General features: G+C 45.8%; 1 protein-coding gene and 2 long non-coding RNA genes across 4 annotated transcripts in view; 2 read left to right on the forward strand and 1 right to left on the reverse strand.

The window, feature by feature from the left end:
• Positions 1 to 2,054, reverse strand: part of LOC310713254 — a 182,265-nt gene extending 180,211 nt beyond the window's left edge. The window contains exon 1 of the long non-coding RNA XR_014529152.1: positions 1,796 to 2,054. This is a non-coding gene — a long non-coding RNA (uncharacterized lncRNA). The remainder of the gene's footprint in view (positions 1 to 1,795) is intronic.
• LOC310713272 overlaps positions 1 to 22,736 on the forward strand; it is a 204,401-nt gene that overhangs the window by 45,673 nt on the left and 135,992 nt on the right. The gene's annotated exons all lie outside the window — the stretch shown is intronic.
• Positions 2,807 to 19,496, forward strand: STX17 (syntaxin 17). 2 transcript variants are annotated; one of them, XM_083516999.1, is made up of 8 exons: positions 2,807 to 2,928; positions 6,060 to 6,210; positions 8,345 to 8,410; positions 12,480 to 12,708; positions 14,723 to 14,841; positions 14,929 to 14,979; positions 16,656 to 16,742; positions 17,846 to 19,496. In XM_083516999.1, the coding sequence occupies exons 2-8, from the start codon at positions 6,088 to 6,090 to the stop codon at positions 18,095 to 18,097; spliced, it is 927 nt and encodes a 308-aa protein (XP_083373125.1). In that variant the 5' UTR covers positions 2,807 to 2,928; positions 6,060 to 6,087; the 3' UTR covers positions 18,098 to 19,496. The 2 variants fall into 2 exon arrangements, with proteins under 2 accessions (XP_083373125.1, XP_083373126.1); XM_083517000.1 differs by having other exon boundaries at positions 12,483 to 12,708.

A 22,736-nucleotide genomic window follows, 5' to 3' on the forward strand; every position in this document is an offset into this window, starting at 1 on the left:
CGTAATATGGAGAGTGGCTGGTTGAAATATTGTGAGATAATTGAAAGAGATGGTGATACTTGGAGGTTGCAGAGTTTTGAGAAACTGAAAGGAAAGGTGCGAGACTGGTTTCATTATGCCCAAATCTTAGAGACTTTTAAAAAAGACAAAAAAATTGGTTTCCAGGTGGAAAAATCAAAATTAGAGACAGAATTACTTGAACCTAAGACGAAAGTGCTTTCAAGAATGTATAACTTGCTGCTTAAGTGGAACACTCAAGATGAGATAGTCAAATCAGCTATGATAAAATGGGCACAAGACATTGGACACAACATTATGTCTGAGGACTGGGAAAGGTTGTGGACCACCGGTATGAAATTCACGGCATGTAGTGCCTTAAAGGAAAACATCATGAAAATGGTATACAGGTGGTACATGACCCCAGTCAAACTTGCAAAGATATATCATTTGTCTGACAATAAATGTTGGAAATGTAAGGAGGCTGAAGGAACTTTTTTTCACCTCTGGTGGACATGCCTGAGGGTGAAGGCTTTTTGGGAAATGATCTATAACGAGTTGAAAAAGGTGTTTAAATACACCTTTCACAAGAAACCAGAGGCCTTCCTCCTGGGCATTGTGGGCCAGAGAGTGCCAAAAAAAGATAGAACTTTCTTTTTATATGCAACTACAGCAGCAAGAATTCTTATAGCCAAATACTGGAAGGCACAAGAGCTACCCACGCTGGAAGAATGGCATTCGCAGCTGATCGACTACATGGAAATAGCTGAAATGACGGGCAGAATCCGAGATATGGGAGAAGATGCAGTGGAAGAGGACTGGAAAAAATTTAAGGACTATTTACAAAAACATTATAAGTTATATGAATGTTGAGAATTTGCTAAGTGTTCTGGAAAAACATGCTTCAGTATTGAAATTGGTAAACGTTGGAAATCAAGTTAAGACTTAGAAAGGTATAAATTGTGGACTATATAACTAAATGAAAACACAAAAACATTTGAAATAAGGTATTAATTTGCTGTTTATTTTTATTGTAAAGAAAACAGGGGATGGAGGACGTGGGGAAGTCTGGTTGAATATGAAAATTGATGTGAAAAAGTGAACTTTTTTCTTTCTATAATTTCTTTTCTTTTTTGTAAAACCGCTTTTGTTGTGCTATTGATGATGTATTTTTTACCCTGGAAAAAAGCAATAAAAAAACTATTATAAAAAAAAAAGGATACTACTGCTGCTGCTGCTGCTACTACTACTACTAATACAGAACTGTAGCGTGGGAAGGGACCCCAAGGGTCATCTAGTCCAACCCGCTACAATGAGTCTTGGTTGACCACAAACTTGACATGAGCCAACAGTGTGACGCGGCAGCTAAAAAAGCCAATGCAATTCTGGGCTGCATCAATAGGAGTATAGCATCTAGATCAAGGGAAGTAATAGTGCCACTGTATTCTGCTCTGGTCAGACCTCACCTGGAGTACTGTGTCCAGTTCTGGGCACCACAGTTCAAGAAGGACACTGACAAACTGGAACGTGTCCAGAGGAGGGCAACCAAAATGGTCAAAGGCCTGGAAACGATGCCTTATGAGGAACGGCTAAGGGAGCTGGGCATGTTTAGCCTGGAGAAGAGGAGGTTAAGGGGTGATATGATAGCCATGTTCAAATATATAAAAGGATGTCACATAGAGGAGGGAGAAAGGTTGTTTTCTGCTGCTCCAGAGAAGCGGACACGGAGCAATGGATCCAAACTACAAGAAAGTGAAGGAAGGTGAGGACAGGTGACCTCACCTAGGCCCGAAGTCACCCCCCACCAAAGCAGGCTCAAAGCTTCTCAAAGCTTTTCAAAATCATTTTCTCAGCAGCTAAGCATCAGAAACATTCCGCTTGCTGTAACTAAAAAGATTGCAACAAGGTAGAGAACAGAGCCCATTGTCTTCTCAGGCCTTTCTCAGAACCACATTGCAACTTGCTTTCTCTCCGGGAACCATACCAAAGCACAAGAATGAAACAACGGGAACACTCTGAAAACCCCCTCACCCCCTTTCCTGCCATGAGTCCACAATAGTCCCAAGACAGCTTTCTGTACATGCTCAGAGGACTCTTGAGGGAGGAGAAAGGAGGAGGGAACTGGAAAGGGGTATATATGCTTGTGCACATGATTGTGAACTCGTGCATGCTTTTTGTGACTTATCACACTTGCTCCTTCTACCAGTTCATGGATGGTAGAAATAAAACCTTTTTCTCCGAAACTATTCATTGAGTGTCTGTTGACTCCCACTTCCCTTTCCCAGGTGCAATATTTTTCCCACCCGAGGGCAAAGCCTCATAAGGCTACAAAAGAAGATTCCACCTAAACATTAGGAAGAACTTCCTGACAGTAAGAGCTGTTTGACAGTGGAATTTGCTGCCAAGGAGTGTGGTGGAGTCTCCTTCTTTGGAGGTCTTTAAGCAGAGGCTTGACAACCATATGTCAGGAGTGCTCTGATGGTGTTTCCTGCTTGGCAGGGGGTTGGACTCGATGGCCCTTGGGGTCTCTTCCAACTCTTCTATGATTCTATAGTGCAGGAGTACCAGCTCAGCAGGAGCCAGGCAAGAACCCCTGAAAATGCTGTCGCGGTTGGGGGGGAATGCTGCTGGAAGGGAGCTTTGCAAGAATCCTGGCTTAATTAATAATAATTCGAGTCTGAGCCGGGCAGCAACTCCTGCCTTCGCTGCCCTCCATCTCCATTGACCTCCCTTGGGAGGGGAGGCGGCACTTCCGCCCTTGGGAGAAGAGGGCGGAAGTGGCTTCAAGCGCAGCCAGGAAGTCCCGCCTCCCGGAAGCGGACGGCCGCTCTGCCCCTGGGCGCTCGATGGTGCGCGGCCCCTCCCGCTTCCTGTTGTTCCCGGACTCTCTTCCGGGTTGGGGGTCCGGAGGTTTGGCCGGAGCTGCGCCGGGTGAGTGGAGGCGCCCCGGGGGGAGAGGGAAGAGGGCCGCCCGGGGAGGGGGCGAGGGAGGCCTTCCCTAAGCCGGGAGAGGTAGGATCCTGACCCTGCACCCGTGTTCTGCGCTTGCGGGTCGCCCTGCACGTCGGAATGCGCCCCAGGGAAACTCGCAGGCAGGCGGGCGAGGAGGAGGAGACCCAGTTCATTGCGGCGCCTGGATCTCTCCCAGGAATCTGCCTGCCCCAGAGTCAGGCCCTCCAGCTCAGGGCTGCCCACACGGGCTGGCAGCAGCCGGGGACTTAATAATAATAATAATAATAATAATAATAATAATAATAATAATAATAATAATAATAATAATAATAATAATTTATACCCTGCCCTCCCCAGCCAAGACTGGGCTCAGGGCGGTTAACACCAAGTATAAAAACAATTGATTAAAATGCAACATTAAAATGCAGCCTCATTTCGGTATAAACTCAAGTCAAAAACTTTTTTGGGGATGAAAACGTCAAGTCTTCAGGGGTTCAGGGCACCCTGGTGCTGCAGCCGAAGGTCCCAGGTGCCGAAGGGGCTGCTCTGCCCCTGGGCTGTCTGAATGTAAGATTATGGAGCGTAGTGATCAATGGATATCCATGAGCTTGTACAGTAATGCACGATATACATATATATATTCTTAAGTCAGATAAATAGGATATAATACTTAAATAATACTTGTATATAAGATTGTGCACGGATAGTTAATATGTATTATGTAAAATTTATAGTAGGTAGTATATATTATAATATTCATGCGGCCCCTCCAGGTGGCATAGCTGTCAACTTTTCCCTTTTCTTGCGAGGAATCCTATCTGGAATTTCCCTTAAAAAAGGTGAAACATTGACAGCTATGCCAGGTGGCGCTCAGCCTTCTCCGTTTCTGTACTTGCAACAGCCCTGCGAGGGAGGCAAGGCGGGGACTGGCCCAGGGTGGCAGCCAGTGAGCATCAGGATTCGAACCCTGGTCTCTGCCAGGACCTAGTCTGGCATCTGAACTTCCGCCACCACTGGAACCACCAGGGAACTGGAAGATTCATTCTCATGTTTTGCTTGTTTATCCAGTAATAACATCCCATGGTACCAAATAGTATGGGAAACAGCCTTATTAGAAAATCTAACTAATAACTGACACGGGGAGAAATGGAAGAAGAATTTCTACTACAGTGGTACCTCGGGTTACATACACATCAGGTTACATACGCTTCAGGTTACAGACTCCGCTAACCCAGAAATAGTACCTCGGGTTAAGAACTTTGCTTCAGGATGAGAACAGAAATTGCGTAACGGCGGCAGCAGGAGGCCCCATTAGCTAAAGTGGTGCTTCAGGTGGAGAACAGTTTCAGGTTAAGAACGGACCTCCAGAACGAATTAAGTACTTAACCCGAGGTACCACTGTATTAACACCATTCTGTCTACAACCATTTGTGAAATAAGTAAAATAACCAAGCAAGTATCACCCCAGAATTGGCCTTACTAAACATCTTCCAAGACAATAATGCCCACTTACACCACAAAGAACTCACAACCCACCTACTTTCAGCAGCCAGAAGCATCATAGCCAGGCACTGGAGAGACCTGTCAGGAGTAAGCATGGACCAATGGTACCAAATAGTACAGTGGTGCCTCACAAGACGAAATTAATTGGTTCCGTGAGTTTTTTCTTCTTGCGAGTTTTTCGTCTTGCGAAGCACGGTTTCCCATAGGAATGCAATTAATGCGTTCCTAGGGAAACCGCTTGCCAGGCTGGCGGTGCGGAGAAGGGCTTTTCTCCCCACCGCAAGCCTTCAGGACAGGTACGGGAACAGAGGGGAAGGCGCGCAGCCACCCCACCTCTTTCCCCATTTTCTTCCTAATGTCTCAATAAATGAAACCGATTTGTAAAAATGTTACATGGGAAAATAATACGAGAGAGAGACATTGCAGACACTTTTGGAAATCAAGAAAATCTTTAATAAAAATACATTAAAAAACAACAACAACATCCCTAAAATCCCAAAGGATTATAATCTCCACAGTACTGATGATGGAGTGCGCATGTAGCGGGGTGGTGGTCCATGGGTGTTTATTTTATTAAGGATTAGGATTCCCCTCCTGGCAAATTTCCTGCGCCTTTAGCTCAGGGCTGCCACCTTTTCAGCCTGCCACTAGCTGATATTCTGACACCAGCAGCCGATTATCTTTCCATGCCATGGAAAAGCTTCACTTGCCAAACCTTATTTATCATCCTGCTGAATAAAACACAAGAGCAGACCAGGCTGGTGCTGTTAGGGTGAGTTGGCAACCCTACTTTAACAGCTGCATGACTGGCAGAAAACTGGCAGCTATGGATTTCTTCCCATGACTGCGTTTCTTAGAAAATGGATCTTCAGAATATCTCTCCCTGTATCATTTCTGCCTATCATGGGGGCTGTCAGTGGAGACTGATGTGGATTTCCTCCCTCTGCAGCTGAGGACAGACCTGCAGCAAGCTCTCTCCCTTTTCTGGCTTGTGGGTTGTTGATGTGGGTGGCACAGAAAAATGTGTTAGAGACAGGGGTTTTCATATAGAATAAATAGGTAAAGGGACCCCTGACTATTAGGTCCAGTTGTGACCGACTCTGGGGTTGTGGTGCTCATCTCGCTTTACTGGCCGAGGGAGCTGGCGTATAGCTTCTGGGTCATGTGGCCAGCATGACTAAGCTGCTTCTGGTGAACCAGAGCAGCGCACCGAAACGCTGTTTACCTTCCCGCCAGAGCGGTACCTATTTATCTACTTGCACTGGTGTGCTTTCGAACTGCTAGGTTGGCGGGAGCAGGGACCGAGCAACGGGAGCTCACCCCATCGCGGGGATTCGAACCGCCGACCTTCTGATCGGCAAGCCCTAGGCTCTGTGGTTTAACCCACAGCGCCACTCGCGTCCCTATAGAATAAATAAAAGTGCCTTAATGGTAACCCATGGCCCTTTTATTGAATTTTCACATGCTGTCTTCTCACCTGACTAGCTTCCGTCTTTTTACGGGAAGTTTGTTCTTTTCAGTGCTGAAGATCAAACACCAGCAGAAAGGAAAATTGCAAGGGTCAGTATCTCCTACTAGGTTAATTTTTATTTATTTATTGTGTTTAGGTTTATAAAGCGCTACTGAAACTTGACGATGTCTGAAGATGAAGAAAAGCTTAACTTGCGTCGCCTTGAGCCAGCCATCCAGAAGTTCATTAAAGTTGCCGTTCCAACAGATCTGGAGAGGTTAAGAAAGCATCAGATAAATATTGAGAAGGTTTACTGCTTTCCCCTGAATATTAAGTTGATATTGTATAATTTTACTGACATTAGCGCAACTTCAGCAAAGCGGAGATGCTTTGATTGGAACTAAAGTTGGGCAAGTGTGTTTGGCTCTGTTGCACGACAATTTCCGCACCCCCTCCTCAAAAAAACCCCTCCACCTTCAATGGTTGTTAAAAGTCCATTCCTTTTCTTTAAATTGGGGCCTTCCTATTATTTAAAATGAGGTAGCCAAGGCAACCTGGGGGTGCTCCCATTTGCTGCAGAACAGCTGAATCGCTGGTCATTATTTGGGGATGTTGGGAGGGTAGAGGTCTGCCTCCATTGGCCAATATTTTGTTTGATCTTAAATGCATGGTCTGGGTACCCATTCAAGAGTCCTGCTATAAACAGAGAAAAGAGGCCGTCTAAAGGTTTGGATTGAGAGTTGCCTTTCAGTCTGTGCATCTGCTGAGATAATAATAATAATAATAATAATAATAATAATAATAATAATATTTATTTTTATTTATACCCCGCCCTCCCCAGCCAAGACCGGGCTCAGGGCGGCTAACACCAAGTATAAAACAATTGATTCAAATACAACTTAAAAACAAGATTAAAGTACAACATTAAAATGCAGCCTCATTTCAATAGAAACTCAAATCAAAAACTTTTTGGGGATGGAAACGTCAAGTCTTCAACGTCAAATGAGGGGACAAATCGGTTGCAATGATTTTTCAAATGCAACTGGGGTCAAAATTACCCCCCCCCCCATAAATAAATATTGCTTTCCATGAACTCTGCAGGTAGTTATGACCTCACTTGGCTGGGTTGCAAGTGTGATTCTAAGTGGAAAATATCATTTATAAACATCAGATTTATAAAGAGGGCTTGCAAGCCAGTGGGGGCTTCCATTTGCCATGGCACAATAAGGAAGTGAGTAATTTGTTGATTATGAGGGTTTTTTTTTGCCCACAATGCTTTTTTCTTGCAAGAAAGGGCAAGAGGAGGCTCTGGGCTAAGTATCTGTAGGCATGAAAACTGTAAAAACCGTAAAAAGGCAAATGGCATTTTGCAAGGTTTCTTTGAGCCCCGATACTTTATGTGTTTCCACCTCCCAGCTCTCGTCAGTATCTCTCTCCTCATTCTCCATCTTCTGCAGAGGGGTTAAGAGTGCCTACATAGCACGGGAATCTTTCCCTGAAAATGTTCATCTATTTCTCATCTAGCTCATCTACCGGCAGCTAGACTGGTGATTGGGGGCGGCTGCCGAGACCACATAACACCGGTCCTGAGAGATCTGCATTGGCTCCCAGTACGTTTCCGAGCACAATTCAGAGTGTTGGTGCTGACCTTTAAAGCCCTAAACGGCCTCGGTCCAGTATATCTGAAGGAGCATCTCCACCCCCATTGTTCTGCCTGGACACTGAGGTCCAGCTCTGAGGGCCTTCTGGCAGTTCCCTCACTGCAAGAAGTCAAGTTACAGAGAACCAGGCAGAAGGCCTTCTCAGTAGTGGCACCCGCCCAGTGGAACGCCCTCCCACCAGATATCAGAGAGATAAACAACTACCTGACATACAGAAGACATTTGAAGGCAGCCCTGTTCAGGGAAGTTTTTAATGTGTGACATTTTGATGTATTTTTAATTTTTGTTGGAAGCCGCCCAGAGTGGCTGGGGAAACCCAGCCAGATGGGCAGGGTACAAATAATAAATTATTATTATTATATTGTTATTATTTTTCATCAGATTGTGGATGGGGACTCAAAGCACCAGATGATGGTTCAAACCTTGTCACAATTGAAGAGTCCCTGGAACAAGGAGTTGTGAATGTCTTGCATAATGGCTCTTGTGACATTTCTCAGCGTTGTTGGGTAACACTGGGCTCTTTGTTGATGGAGGCTTAAGCTGGAATTAGAGAGCAAAGTTTGCTGCAATTGAGAGAGTGAGTCTGTTCCTTGGAATGATGTGTGCACATAGCTTATCTTACTGGTTCGTGCCAGCAGGCACTGGGATAGCCTGGACCCCAAACCCCACCATTTCCTCTGCCTTAAGACACCACAGGGAATGGGAAATGGTGATTCTTTTTGTCCTTCCTTTCTCTGTAGACCCATAAAAACACAATTTTTCTCTCTTTCCTTGCCTTTAGTATCAGAGATGCAGACTGTGGGACAGGTTACATGAAGAGCACATCAATGCTGGCCGTACGGTTCAAGTAAGTAGTTAGAAAAGTCCATTCCAGTGTTTGTTGTGAATGTTGCTGGTTTCCCCCAGAAAATAGCAGAAGCAAAAATGCAAAGGTCTCCCCTTTCTCCTCATAGGGCACTGTAGCAGGATGGGGTTGTGCAGAGTTGTTAAGGCAGCAGAGAGCATTGTTGGCTGCCCACTCTCCACCTTAGAGCAGATTTATGCCACAAGGTGCCATAGGAAGGCACTGGACATAGTAAAAGATCCATCGCATCCTGGTCACTGTCTCTTCGAGCTCCTGCCATCGGGACGGAGATACAGGACGATGAAGACAAGAACGAGCCGTCTTAAGAACAGCTTCTTCTCCAGAGCGATCTCGGCCCTGAATGGGAAGCCTGGACTTTGAAAGTCATCTAATCTTCCTTGCTGTATTATACAGTATTGTTTAATTAGTGTTTTTATAGTTGTTTGGATTTTGTGTGGAGTGCCCTACCTGGGTGGATGGAGCAGCCAATTTCGTTGTCCCCGAGAGGGGGCAATGACAATAAAGATATTATTATTATTATTATTATTATTATTATTATTATTATTATTAGCTAACCTAAAGCCTATCCAAGCTTTCCTCCTCCTTCCACTATCCAACCTGTGTTGAATCTTACATTTGTCTGCTCCTCGGGGCAGGGACCTTTTCCCTTGCCTGCAACAATCCTATAACAACACACAACAGAGCTGCGCCCTTCACTCAATTATGATACAACAACTGCAAGTGGCTTCATTGTCAGCAACTGAAAATACGATGAGATGTGAAATAAGCAAGCCATTTTGGACTCTGATGTCAAGCATAAATACCTTAGTGTTCTTAACTTGTACGTGCAATTGCTTTAATAGTTTTTAATAGGTGTGGCTGTTTTATACATGTTTTTGTTGTCAATTGCTTTGGCTGGCGATGCCTCAAGGGAAGCGATTCATAAATGAAATAAATAATAATATTTATATCCTGTTTTTTCTAAACCAAAGAATGCACTCAAAATACAGAAAGGGAGGAGATGACAGTATAGGTGGCCATACCTGGGATATTAGCCCAAGATGTAGTTTCACAGAAAATAAAAGGCATTCTCTAAAGCAGCCTTTAAAAGGTAAAGGGACCCCTGACCATTAGGTCCAGTCGTGACTGACTCTGGGGTTGCGGCGCCCATCTCACTTTACTGGCCGAGGGAGCCGGTGTACAGCTTCCAGGTCACGTGGCTAGCATGACTAAGCTGCTTCTGGCGAATCAGAGCAGCACACGGAAACGCCGTTTACCTTCCCGCCGGAGCTGTACCTATTTATCTACTTGCACTTTGACGTGCTTTTGAACTGCTAGGTTGGCAGGAGCAGGGACCGAGCAACGGGAGCTCACCCCGTCGCGGGGATTCGAACCGCTGACCTTCCGATCGGCAAGTCCTAGGCTCTGTGGTTTAACCCACAGCACCACCCGCGTCCTCCCAGATCTGTTTGGGAATTGCCTGTGACCAGTACGTAAGCACTAGAGCAGTTATCCCAGCAAGGGCCCAGGAGAGATTCAGAGGCTTATATCAGGTCCAAGAACTGAGGCTTTCTGGGCCGGAATGGAGCTGCTGTCCCCGGAATTTGCACCTGATACCTGAACTATTCTGTGAGGTATGAAGAGAGCGCTATTCAATGGGTTGTGTGTAACCAAATCCCCTGATGGCAACTGTTAGAGGTCATTCAAATCAGAGAATAACACTGGTCAGCAACAAATTTGTTGTCTGCGTTTTTTCAGTTGATTTAGGACGAATCTGATGCGCTGAATCCAAAAATCACATTGGTTTTGCTCAATCAGGTCAAGTTTTTGAGCTATGGCCACATGTCGTTTTTTAATGTTTTTGTTCACATGTACGCTTGTGTGGAGCATTTTAGAAGAAGTTGGTGGGGGTAAAATGCCATGTCGAATAATTGTTTTGATTGGAAATGATTATTTTAATGACAAGAAGTATTCAGGTCCGATAGTTCTGGGTGATTATGTCAAAAAGGGATCAGTTGTTGAAGGACATGAAGAAGAAGTGGTTCTTGAAGATGATGCTCCACATCCATTTTCCCAAAAGGAGTTGAATGATCTAGTTCGCGGCCTCAGCTTGTCAAAGGACTCTGCCGAACTGTTGGCATCCAGATTGAAGGAAAAAAACTCCTCTCTGACAGTGCTCGCATCAGCTTCTTCCGCAACAGGCATCAAGAGTACCTCCGTTTTTTCTCGGAAGAGAAGGACTTGGTGTACTGTGCAGATATTGCGCAGCTTCTGCTCAAGCTTGGAGTGCCACAGTACGAACCCAAAGATTTGAGACTGTTCATTGACAGCAGCAAGTGATCGCTGAAATGTGTTCTGCTACACAACGGCAACCAGTTTGCCTCTATACCCCTGGCTCACTCGACTACACTGAAGGAGAACTATGAAGCGGTGAAGTATGTGCTGGAGAAAATTGGTTATGATCAGCATAAGTGGTTTATTTGTGTTGACCTGAAGATGGTGAACTTTTTGTTGGGACAACAGTCTGGCTTCACCAAGTACCCCTGTTTTCTGTGCATGTGGGATAGTAGGGACTGTGCTCAGCATTACACGAAGAAGGACTGGCCTGTGTGGGAGGAATTGGTGCCTTGAAAAAAAAGGAACGTCATCAACGACCCTCTGGTGGACAGAGACAGAATACTCTTCCCACCGCTGCACATCAAGCTCGGCTTAATCAAGCAGTTCACCAAGGCTCTGGACAAGGATGGTGACTGCTTCACTTACTTGTGCCAGGCTTTTCCAGGATTGACCATGGAGAAGTTGAAAGCTGGCATCTTTGTCGGTCCTCAGATCCGTCAGCTCATCAGAGATCCAGAGTTTGGAAACTCAATGAACGAAGTGGAACTGGAAGCGTGGAAGGCATTTGTTCTGGTAGTGAAGAACTTTCTTGGCAACAATAAGGCCAGAAACTACACAGAACTTGTCAACAACATGCTGACTGCTTTCAGAAACCTGGGCTGCAACATGAGCATCAAGATGCACTACCTATTTCACATATGGACCGGTTTCCTGAGAACCTGGGTTCAATGAGTGACGAGCAGGGGGAGAGATTCCATCAGGACATGAAAGAGATGGAGACCAGGTATCAGGGTCGCTGGGATGCAGTCATGATGGCTGACTACTGTTGGACTCTGAAGAGAGACCTCCCTGCCGCTGAGCATTCCAGGAGTTCCAAGAAACGGAAGTTCAAGCCCTGAAGTTTGAAAAATGGTGAAGCAACATGCAATTTACGCGTACTTACCTTTATCAATGCCCACCATTCAGTATACAGTAATCGATGTTTCTATCAGGGAATCAATATATGTTGTTGGAAAAATATTTTTTTCTCTTAAAAACATATTTAGGATGATATTTGTTGACAAAAATCAGCTGATAATGCCACAAAAATGTAATCGATTTTGTCACAAGATCTGATTTTTTTCAAATCAACACAGTACAAAAACCTGGCCTGATGGAGAGAAAAGGATGCCATTTCCTGATTCAGCAGTGCAAAAATACCCTAAATCAGTTGTAGAAATCTAGACAACATTCAAAAAGTAAAAAATTGTTGCCCAGTGTAATTAAAGAGTGGGAGGGAGTGAAGGAATATATGAAAAAATAGGGTTCCGGGACTGGAATATTAATAGATAACGTGTAAAACGTGCAGGGGTAAGCAAGGAAATAATAAAAGAATCAGCTGAACAATGATTAAATTATAACAACACAACAAGACAGAAGAAGAAGAAGAAGAAAAGAGATCACACATGGGTGAAGGGGAACGGGGGGTATAGGGGAATTTGAAATATTATTTATAATATAAAAGCTTTAATATAAAATTTCTAACTGTGTTGTATTTGTATACAGCAAAGAGAAGTTTAGAGTAATTAGGTATATTTTAATTTAGTTAATTATGTAATAGGTTTACGTTAGAAAATTAATTATGGGTGTTGAATTTGATGTTTGTCATTTTTCTTTTTTCGGTTTTGGAAATAAAAAATTCGTAAAACAAAAAAACAAACAAAACAAATCCCCCTTTTTGAATTGTCATTTGCAGCAGCTGCGAGCAAATATCCGAGAGATGGAGAAGCTCTGCCTACGGGTCCGGAAGGAAGACCTCCACGCTTTGGAGAGGATGATTAACCCGGTGAAAGACCAGGCGTCGGTGGCCATAAAGGAATTTCTGCAGCTCCACTTGGAGTCTGCAGAAGAACTGAAGAGGCAGTTTAAGGAGAAAGAGGCGTTGCTCCAGTCCCCTTTAACCAGATCAACCACCGTAGCAGGGGGTATGAGTGCACCGTGTTCCTTTTTCAAACAAGTATGTTTTTATCGCCAAGAAATCTGTATGATCTTTCTGGACCAGAGTTGAGATGTCATTTAACTGTTAAATGACCCATCTGTGACATGCAAAAGGTTGAAAGCTACGGGAATGTTTAAGCCAAAGTCGCACACGTTGAAGGCGCTGGACGTGTTCCTAGTTTCTGCCACTGAAATCAAAGAGCAAAAAAAGCAGCCAGCTTGCAACTACAGTGGTACCTCGGGTTAAGAACTTAATTTGTTCTCATCCTGCAGCAAAGTTCTTAACCCGAGGTACTATTTCTTTTCTTTTCTTTAATTTTTTTTGGAAAAGTTTTTATTGTTAAAATAATTCAGCATTAATACACTCATATTGCGAATACACAAACATACATCTCATGCAATCATTAAAAATGTTCAAACATACCTACACTCAATCCCACAGATAATTCCTTTTCCCATCACCATCCACCACCCCTCACCCCACCTTTGTGCTAGACTTCCAATCTACTCAATTGCAATTTCTTTCCACTTCTATTACTTTCTTTCACACGCCTTTAACCTAATTTCATGCTTCTTTTTCTATTACACCTTGTTATCCATCTTATTTGGTATTCCAGTATTTAAAATGGAACTTTTTTATTCTAATAGGAGTTCTGATTTTTCAATATGGTTTTGCAAGTATCCTTTAAACACCGTCCAACCCCTGTCTATCTTCTCTTTTGAGATCCTTCCAATTTCTCCCATTGTTTTGGATATATTGTAGTACTCCAATAATTTGGCAAGCCACTCTGTTTTTGTCGGTATAATACCACTTTTCCAATTTTTCGCAATCAATAGTCTTGCGGCTACTGTTGCGTATAAATATAATGTGTTGTCTTCTTCCTTTAGTCTTCCTGGTACTATTCCCAATAGAAAACCTTCTGGTGTTTTCCTAAAAGAATATCTGAACATTTTTTCGTTTCGTTATATATTGTTTCCCAAAATTGTTTGATGTTTAAACAATTCCGCCATATATGTATCATAGTACCTTTTCCAGTGTTGCATCGCAACAGCGAGGTGCTATTTCTGGGTTAGCGGAGTCTGTAACCTGAAGCACCTGTAACCTGAGGTACCACTGTACTCCAATATGAAAACCAGGGGAAATGTTTCAATCTGCTGTTTCAGCAGCAAAATGCATTGGGCGGGACAGAGAAAGCTGCCCTATACTGAGCCAGTCGGTTGGTCTGTCTATCTCAGTAGAGTCTACACTGGCCGACAGCAGTTCTCCAGGGTTTCAGACAGAACATCCACATCCTACCTGAAGACGCAGAGGGGAGAACCTGGGATCTTCTGCCGCCCAAGGAGATGCTCTGCTGCTGAGCTGTGACCCTTCCCTTGTTGCCCCCCCACCACACCTACACATAGTGCCATTGCTTTTATTTCCTTAAAATCCCCCCTCCCCCACCAGGGCCCACCTTTTCTGGGTAGCCTTTAAATACACATCATCATCATCATCATAACTTGGCTTCTCGCAGTGAGGGAACCGCCAGAAGGCCCTCGGCGTTGGACCTCAGTGTCCGGGCAGAACGATGGGGGTGGAGATGCTCCTTCAGGTCTACTGGGCTGAGGCCATTTAGGGCTTTCAAGGTCAGACCCAACACTTTGAATAGTGCTCGGAAGTGTCCTCGGAGCCAATGTAGGTCTTTCAGGAACGGTGTTACATGGTCCCGGTGGCCGCCCCCAGTCACCAGTCTAGCTGCCGCATTCTGGATTAGTTGTAGTTTCCGGGTCACCTTCAAAGGTAGTCCCACGTCGAGCGCATTGCAGTAGTCCAAGCGGGAGATAACCAGAGCATGCACCACTCTGGCAAGACAGTCCGTGGGCAGGGAGGGTCTCTGCTTAAGAACTTCTAAGGAATGAGAGTCCACTCCCTTTTATCCGGCAGAGGGCTGGGAGCTCTTTAGTTCTGGATAGGTTAACCCTCTGGGGAGCATTATGAGACTTTATGATCTTTCCACTCAGAAACGTTTTACGATGCCAGCAACGAAGGACTCTCTCAGAGTTACATCCAGACCTTCTCCCCTCTCCCCGAAATCCCCCAGGATCAAAACGCGGCGGAATCGTGGGAAATGCTTGAAGAGGTAGGCTGGGATTCTACTCTGAGGGTCCCTTGGAGAAATCTAGAGGAGCAGAAGAATAACAGCACATTTTTTTGGATCTCATTGTAGGACTTGATTGAGCTCAGCAACCTGGTGACGGACTTCTCTCTGCTTGTTAACGTAAGTATGGCAAGATTAGGGTCTTAACGTTCCTTCAGCGTTCAGAAGAAAGGGGACGAAAAAAAGAAGCTAGTTGCGCAATTCTTACATCTCTGGAGTGAGAAGAGCAATATGCAGAGAGTTTAGTCTGGCTTTCTGCAGGGGCCTGGTGTACGAGGGACCACCTTGTGGAGAGGTGCCATATTATGCACCCAAACTTAGCAGGATTGACCTCCCCACACCTTGGCTGATGCCTAGGGCATTCAGTCCTGTTTTCAGTATAAATCTCCACCTATACTAATAATAGGCGACGGGGCAGCACTGTGGTAGGACTTGCCGATCAGAAGGTCAGTGGTTCGAATCCCCGTGACGGGGTGAGCTCCCGTTGCTTGGTCCCTGCTCCTGCCAACCTAGCAGTTTGAAAGCACACCAGTGCAAGTAGATAAATAGGTACCACTCCGGCGGGAAGGTAAACGGCGCTTCCGTGTGCTGCTCTGGTTTGCCAGAAGCGGCTAAGTCCTGCTGGCCACATGACCCGGAAGCTGTATGCCGGCTCCCTCAGCCAGTAAAGCGAGATGAGCGCCGCAACCCCAGAGTCATCCACGACTGGACCTAATGGTCAGGGGTCCCTTTACCTATAAACAAGAATAATGTTATACAAACCAGCATACCAAGCTTTCTCATGTCTTTTGTATATCACAAAAAGAGCATAATAAACGTGGGAAAATATCTATAACATATGTTTCATTATTAGCGGTCAATGTAGAAGTTCTTGGTTCATGAATTGGTTTAAACAATTAAGAAGAGGAAGGGGAAAAAGGAGTAGGGGGGAATGGTGAGTAGGGCCGGGTGGTTATGTTTCTATTATTCTACTTATGGGGGGGGGTTGTGTCAGTGTTAATTGTATGGCCCACCCCCTCCTTTCAAGGTTAATACCAGCAGTTTGAATTGGGCTCCCAAATGCACCAGTGGTCAGTGCAGAATTGCGCTCCGCTTTCCTATTTTCTGGCCCACGACCACCTAGGCAGCCACATTTCGCATTGGTTGACATTTCTGCATTGTCTTTGATGGCAGCCTTGTGGTGGTTGTTGTTGTTGCGTCGATTAGTCGTGTCTGCCTCTTCGTGACCCCCTGGACCAGAGCACGCCAGGCACTCCTGCCTTCCACTGCCTCCCACAGTTTGGTCAAACTCATGCTGGTAGCTTCGAGAACACTGTCCCACCATCTCATCCTCTGCCGTCCCCTTCGTCTTGTGCCCTCCATCGTTCCCAACATCAGGGTCTTTTCCAGGGAGTCTTCTCTTCTCATGAGATGGCCAAAGTCTTGGAGCCTCAGTTTCAGGATCTGTCCTTCCAGTGAGCACTCAGGGCTGACTTCCTTAAGAATGGAGAGGTCTGATCTTCTTGCAGTCCATGGGACTCTCCAGAGTCTCCTCCAGCACCATAATTCAAAAGCATAAATTCTTTGGCGATCATCCTTCTTTATGGTCCAGCTCTCGCTTCCATACATCACTACTGGTAAAACCTTGTGGAGAAAGTCCATTATTGTGGGTCAGCTTTGAATGGAAAGGGATGGAAATAGGCTTCAGCCAAAAAAGGCTATTTTTAGTTTTCGGAAGGCTCCGCGCTTGGCACTTTGAAGTGGGCTGTGTGCTTTTGTTCTGCCGTTTCGCTTGAAAACCCTTTTGTGTCTTCTAGGCCCAGCAGGAGAAGATCGACAGGATTGAAGATAACGTCAACACGGCCGCTGTGAATGTCGAAGAGGGGACCAGGAATCTGTCCAGGGTAGGGCTCTCTCCATCTATCTCCTGGCAAACCAGTGGCACTCTGCTTTCCATCAATTCTTCATTGAATCAAAACATCATAGAATCTTAGAATTGGAAGGGACCCCGAGGGTCATCTAGTCCAACCCCCGGCAGTGCAGGAATCTCAGCTAAAGAATCCCTGGTAGGTGGACCTCCAACCTCTGCTTAAAAAGCTCCATGGAAGGAGAGTCCGCTGCCTCCGGGTGGGAGCCGACTCCACTGTGGAGCAGCTCTTACTGTCAGAAAATTCTTCCTGATGTTGAGTTGGGATCTCTTTTCTTGTCACCTGAATCCATTGGTTCAGCTTCTGCCTCTGAAACAGCAGAGAACACCCATTTTTCATGTGACACGCCTCCCGCATAAGCTACAATGGCAACTCAGCCTGGAGCCATAAGAAAACCATAGGAAAGGCTGAAGTTCAGTGCCTCCTCCTAAGGTAGTCTTCAGAAATTCATAAGAAATCACATCCTATCAATATTCTCAGTTCCAATGGCATTTAGGACCCAGGGAAGTGAGGTATAAGGGGAGGGGTGATATCCTGCCCCAGGAGTGTCAGACAGAAAACCATCTCAATCACAATGGCTACCCACTCTAGTGGGATGAAGCCAGGTCAAGACAAAGGGGTTTTATTTGACTTGACTCCGGGACCAGGGAACTGTAAATGCTTTTTCCTTTGTATTGTGATGGGGTGAGTGTGAAAGACTATATTTGAGTGACAGTTAGGAAGAAGCATGGGAGAGAGCTGGTTTATTCTGTCTGTTTTTCTGTTTATTTGCTTTTGCAGAGAGTGCATATTTATTCTATTTCATATTGTTTTACGTTCTGCATGGATTATAAAAAGAGTTTATGTTGACGTCGCAGTGTTGTACTTGGTCATCGTGTTGCCTTTGGATATTACTGATCTCCGGGTAGGAGGAGCAACCAATCCCACGTCCCACCCCCCAATTAACTACCGCTGTATAAGACGACGCCCCCTTTTTTGGCAAAATTTTCTAAGAAAAACCCTTGTCTTATACGTGGAAAAGTACGGTACTTTCTCGCAACACCAGCTCACTCCTTTCTCTTGTCTTCCTTCTTCTCCAGGCTGCCAAATTCAAGCTGGCCGCCCTGCCTGTCGCTGGCGCCCTCATTGGCGGAGTCGTTGGCGGTCCTATTGGGCTCCTGGCCGGGTTCAAAGTGGCCGGCATTGCTGCTGCGCTGGGCGGCGGAGTTTTGGGCTTCACGGGTGGGAAGCTGATCCAGAGGAAGAAGCAAAGGATGATCGAAGGCCTCTCAGCTCCCTCCTCCTGCAGCTGCCCAGATCTCCCCAGACCAAGCGACCGAGAATGTAGCTGAAGGGGGGCTTCTCTGGTGAGCCGCCCGCCTCCGCTTTGGATCCCCCTTGCGCCTGACGGACCTGAAGAGCAGATCCAGCCCTGGCAGCCTTTGGAAAGGGTAACCCCGAGCCCCTCTCTCCGGCCGGGGCAGAGAAGGCTTGCCCTTCCATTTTGAAAAGTGGGGAAGCCAGAGGCAGGTCAGAAGGCGTGTGCCAAAGGAGCAGCTTTCTCGTCCGAGAATTAAGGGGGCGTTGTTCGCAAGACACCTTTTCCTGGAGAAACAGACAAGGGAGATTTTAAGTCGTAAATTTTTCAGTGCCTGGTCCATCTTCTCTGCAAGCGTATAAATAAATATCTCCTTCAGGGTTCTTTGTGGTGGAATCTTTAGCCAAGTTTGAAGTTTAAAGCCTGGACTCTTTTCATACACCTGTTTGGCTCAGGTGAAGTAACTGACCCTCTTCTTTGCCCAAGTGCTGCATTCTTGGGATTATTATTTTTTTAAGGTGCAGACTTTCCCAAAACTTAACCTTTCAGGCTTTAGGACAGAAGTCCTGCTCTTCCTCTCTCTCTCTTTTTAAAGTGTCACTTTTAGGAAAATCGGAACTGTGCTTTGCGAACGAATCTTCACAGTGTTTCAGGTTCTCTTCGGAAGTATCCGCTATCGACCACCAAGTGTTGGAGGACTCTGTGGTGGCCAAATTTCTGGATATATTGGACGGGACACTGATCTCCCATAATCCCTTTTCCCCATTGCCACATCGGCCGAATTCTGATGGGAGGGAATCAAAGATGAGCCAAAGATAACGCCATACTGTGCCATTGCTCTCCTGACAGTTGGTTTTTCCCCCCCTGGGTGTTGGAATTTTCTGAATATGAAGCCTTTTTCTTTTTAAGTGCTCCAACGTTTATAAGTAAAGTTTGATACGTGCTTAAAAGGAGTTCCATTTTTCTCCGGCACAAAAGAAGTCTTAATTCAGCGTCTGAAGATGATGTCTCTGCATCTCGGTCCTACCCAGGACTGGCTGGCAGAATGGGGCTCCTTGAAATTGTGTGATTGTCTCTCATCAAGGTTTGTGTCTTATCTGAAGCCCAAGACCTGTGGCTTCTTCGTTCCTCTGACAGCGGACTCGGGACTTCAACATTGTTGTCTGGCCTGTACAGAACAGTATACAGAAGATTAGGATTCTGGTGTCAGTGGGTCGCCCTGTTGTGTGGCTCACAAGCACCACCCTCCACATGGAAACCACTGTTAAATATTTTGAACTGGCCCACCTAAACCCAAAGATGGTAGTGAGGTTGTGGGGAACGTCCATTATACGCCAATTGTTAAGCGGAGCAGCAAATTGTTTTAGTGGGTGATTTAATTAGAGCGGGAATTCTCAATGACATGGGAAATAAAAACCATTTAAAAAATTGTAGTTACTTGTGTGTTCAAAGACTGTCTTCTACAAAAGCAAAAGAAATCACCACTCGACCGTTTGATCCGTGGAGCTGCCACTGTCTCAGGTCCCACTTAATAGCCGCTCTGCATTTATCAGACCTTCGGAACTCCCTGCCTCTTGACGCGAGACAGGCGCCTTCACTGTATTCTTTTTGACACCTGAGACTTTTTTTTAGGTGAGCCTAACAGAGTTGATTCGAGTTTTAATCTGTTATTGCCGCTGTTTTGATTTCTGGAGCCTTTAATTATTGTTGTTAATTCTTCCCAATAATTTCATGGTTTCCTGTTTTTTTTAAACCGCTTTGTGGGTTTTTAAAAAAACACTCCAGCAGTGTATAAATTTTTATGAAATAACGATATCTATATATCTATAAAGAATGGAGGGATTTGTTCCCTTGCGCTTAGGTGCTGCAAATTCAGGGTTGTTAAGGAGGTTGGTTCTGTCCCCGATGGCACCTCTGGGAAAGAGACTCTGGAGAGCTGCTGCTGCTGCCAGTCCGTGTAGACAGTATGGAGCTAGATGGACCAACAGCCTGACTCAGCGTTTGTGACTTTCTGGTTTAGAGAAGAGGTGAGTCGGGGGCAACACAATATGAGTTTATAAAACTCTTCATGGAGAAAGTGAACAGAGGATAGTTTTCCTTCCTCTCCTGTAGCACTCAAACTCGTGTCCATCCAACGAATGTTGGAAGATTCTGGACCAATGAAAGAAAGCTGTGATTCCTTGCATCGCAGGGGGTTGGGATAGATGTCCCCTGGGGGTCCCTTCTGTGGTTCTAGGAGGGAGTGCAAACTATGTCAGCCTATCCCAAGGGAAAAGGAATAGGAATAAGAATGAGAAACCTGCTGCAAGAGGATCATAATTCTCTCCTCCTGAGACCTTTGGGAATTCACAAGTCTCTCAGTTCTCCCAGAAGGCCAAGAGGGGGCGGCAGTGCACTGCCTAATGTCACAACAAAAGAGTTTTGTGGAGTCTTCAAAACTAAACAACTTTATTGGGGCATCAGTGTTCATGAACTAGAGTCCAATTTGCCCAAGTCTATGCATGGTTATGGGGACGCAGGTGGCGCTGTGGGTTAAACCACAGAGCTTAGGGCTTGCTGATCGGAAGGTTGGCTGTTCGAATGAGCTCCCGTTACTCAATCCCCACTCCTACCCACCTAGCAGTTCGAAAGCACGTCAAAGTGCATGTAGATAAATAGGTACTGCTCCGGCGGGAAGGTAAACGGTGTTTCCGTGCTCTTCTGGTTCGCCAGAAGCGGCTTAGTCCTGCTGGCCACATGACCCGTCGCAGGGATTTGAACCGCTGACCTTCTGATCGACAAGTCCTAGGCTGTGTCCCTTCAGGGACTCCTTACACTGCGTTTAAAACCAAAATTGCATTTGGATAGAAACTGTTTCTCAGGCGGCTAGTCCTAGTCTTTATAACCCTGTGCCTTCTTCCAGAAGGCAGAAGCTGAAAGAGATCATTTCCCGGGTGCGCACTATCCTGCGCTCTTTTCTCAGGAGCAAGCCCCAGTAAATTTACCAGAACTTTGCTCTCTCTCTCTCTCTCTCTCTCTCTGAAGGTCTTGCGACGGCAAAACAGGCTCACCTCCACAAACAGCCGCTGGAGGGCAGCCCAGACACGTGTTTGGCAGTCGCTTCTGAGCGCTGCAGCACAGGCAGGGTTAAACCTTCTCGACTGCACTTCCAACATGTGCTTGGTCATCAGTTTCTGAACAGCTACTGGGTGTGTGTGTGTGTGTGTGCAGGAAGCAATTGGGCTTCTCTTGCCTTGCAGCTGTGTGAACTGCGTGCATGCATGCGCAGGTGTGGGGATGTGGGTCTGTGGCTCCTGAGCTGCTTCGAGGGGAGAATCTGCGGCGGCGCAGCTTCTCCCATCATCGCCAGGCAGCGGCCGGGACAAAATGCCTCGGGCGAAACTCATCACCAAATTGCACAGGAGCCCTGTGCCCCGTGGAAGCTGGCAACCCTGCTGGAAGGATGAGTTGCTGATTTAGGCTGCAAGGTGGCAGCGGAGAGTTATTTAAGCTGTTTTAAGCCCCATTGAACTTTAAAGGGATTTCAGGAGCGCAACTGTGTGTGTGAGCGGGATTATTGCCGCTCCCTGGTGGGTTTTGAAACTGTGCCTGAGTCTCTGCAAAAAGTGGTGCTGAATGGGCATATATTTCTGTGCGGAGAGAGAGACATGCTTAGATACAGATAAGAGCATCAGAACACACCTGCGCCAGTTCTGGGTGTGGGTCTGTAATACATGGGTACCTTTTCGTATTACAATAAATTCCGATAGGAATAAAACCTTCAGCTGCCCATCACAGCCTACAGCCTATTTGCCAGCTTAAAAGCAGACCGGTTCCCTTCTCAGCTTCTCAAGTGACCCGATCCCACCTCGGTTTTTTAATGAAAGAAATCTCTATTAAAAGCTGCAATCCTATGCCTAACTTACTTGAGAGTAAGATGAACACAGTGGCACTTACTCCCAAGTAAACCTGCATACAAGTGAGTGCGCCTGAGACTTAAACAGGCCTCAGGTCAAAACACCCTTTTGATCTGAGAAATTGCAGACCGTCGGATATTTTAGTGGACCAAAATCGCCAGTGAGTTCTGCAGACGTTACATGGTTTTAAAACATTTTAATGATTAACTAGGGCATTGAAAATCCTGGTTTTGATAGCATGTTTATTTCATTGGATTGGGCAGTTACAGTGGTACCTCAGGTTACAGACGCTTCAGAGTCCGCTAACTCAGAAATAGTGCTTCAGGTTAAGAACTTTGCTTCAGGATGAGAACAGAAATCGTGCTCCGGTGGCGTGGCAGCAGCGGGAGGCCCCATTAGCTAAAGTGGTGCTTCAGGTTAAGAACAGTTTCAGGTTAAGAACGGACCTCCGGAACGAATTAAGTACTTTCCCCCAGACTCAAGGCTTCCCCCAAAGATCTCAGAGACCGGGCCAGTTTATAGGGGAGGATATCCTACAGATAGGCTGGGCTTAAGCCCTTAAGGGATAACTGTGGGATGTGAAACACAAGAGCAGTCAAGTACAACCTTCCTAGAGTGAACATGTTTACACATGGGGAGGAATGTTTGTCCAGCCAGCAGGTAAACTTCCTGTTTCCTTCTGGGCTGGGACAGACTTTCTCTACATGTGACTAGAGGTGGGTGTGGCCTCACCTGTGCAGGTAACGACAAAAGCACAGGGCAGGGCAGCCATCTCTC

The sequence above is a fragment of the Podarcis liolepis genome (genome assembly GCF_965112155.1).
Source record: "Podarcis liolepis genome assembly, chromosome: 8".
NCBI lineage: Eukaryota > Metazoa > Chordata > Lepidosauria > Squamata > Lacertidae > Podarcis > Podarcis liolepis.

Excerpts from the sequence above, each read along its gene's own strand:
- STX17 (XM_083516999.1), top strand. The coding sequence starts at position 6,088 with ATGTCTGAAGATGAAGAAAAGCTTAACTTGCGTCGCCTTGAGCCAGCC. Across the intron at positions 6,211-8,344 it reads ATCAGATAAATATTGAGAAG|TATCAGAGATGCAGACTGTG; the intron begins GTTTACTGCTTT and ends CCTTGCCTTTAG. Across the intron at positions 12,709-14,722 it reads ATCAACCACCGTAGCAGGGG|AAACGTTTTACGATGCCAGC; the intron begins GTATGAGTGCAC and ends CTTTCCACTCAG.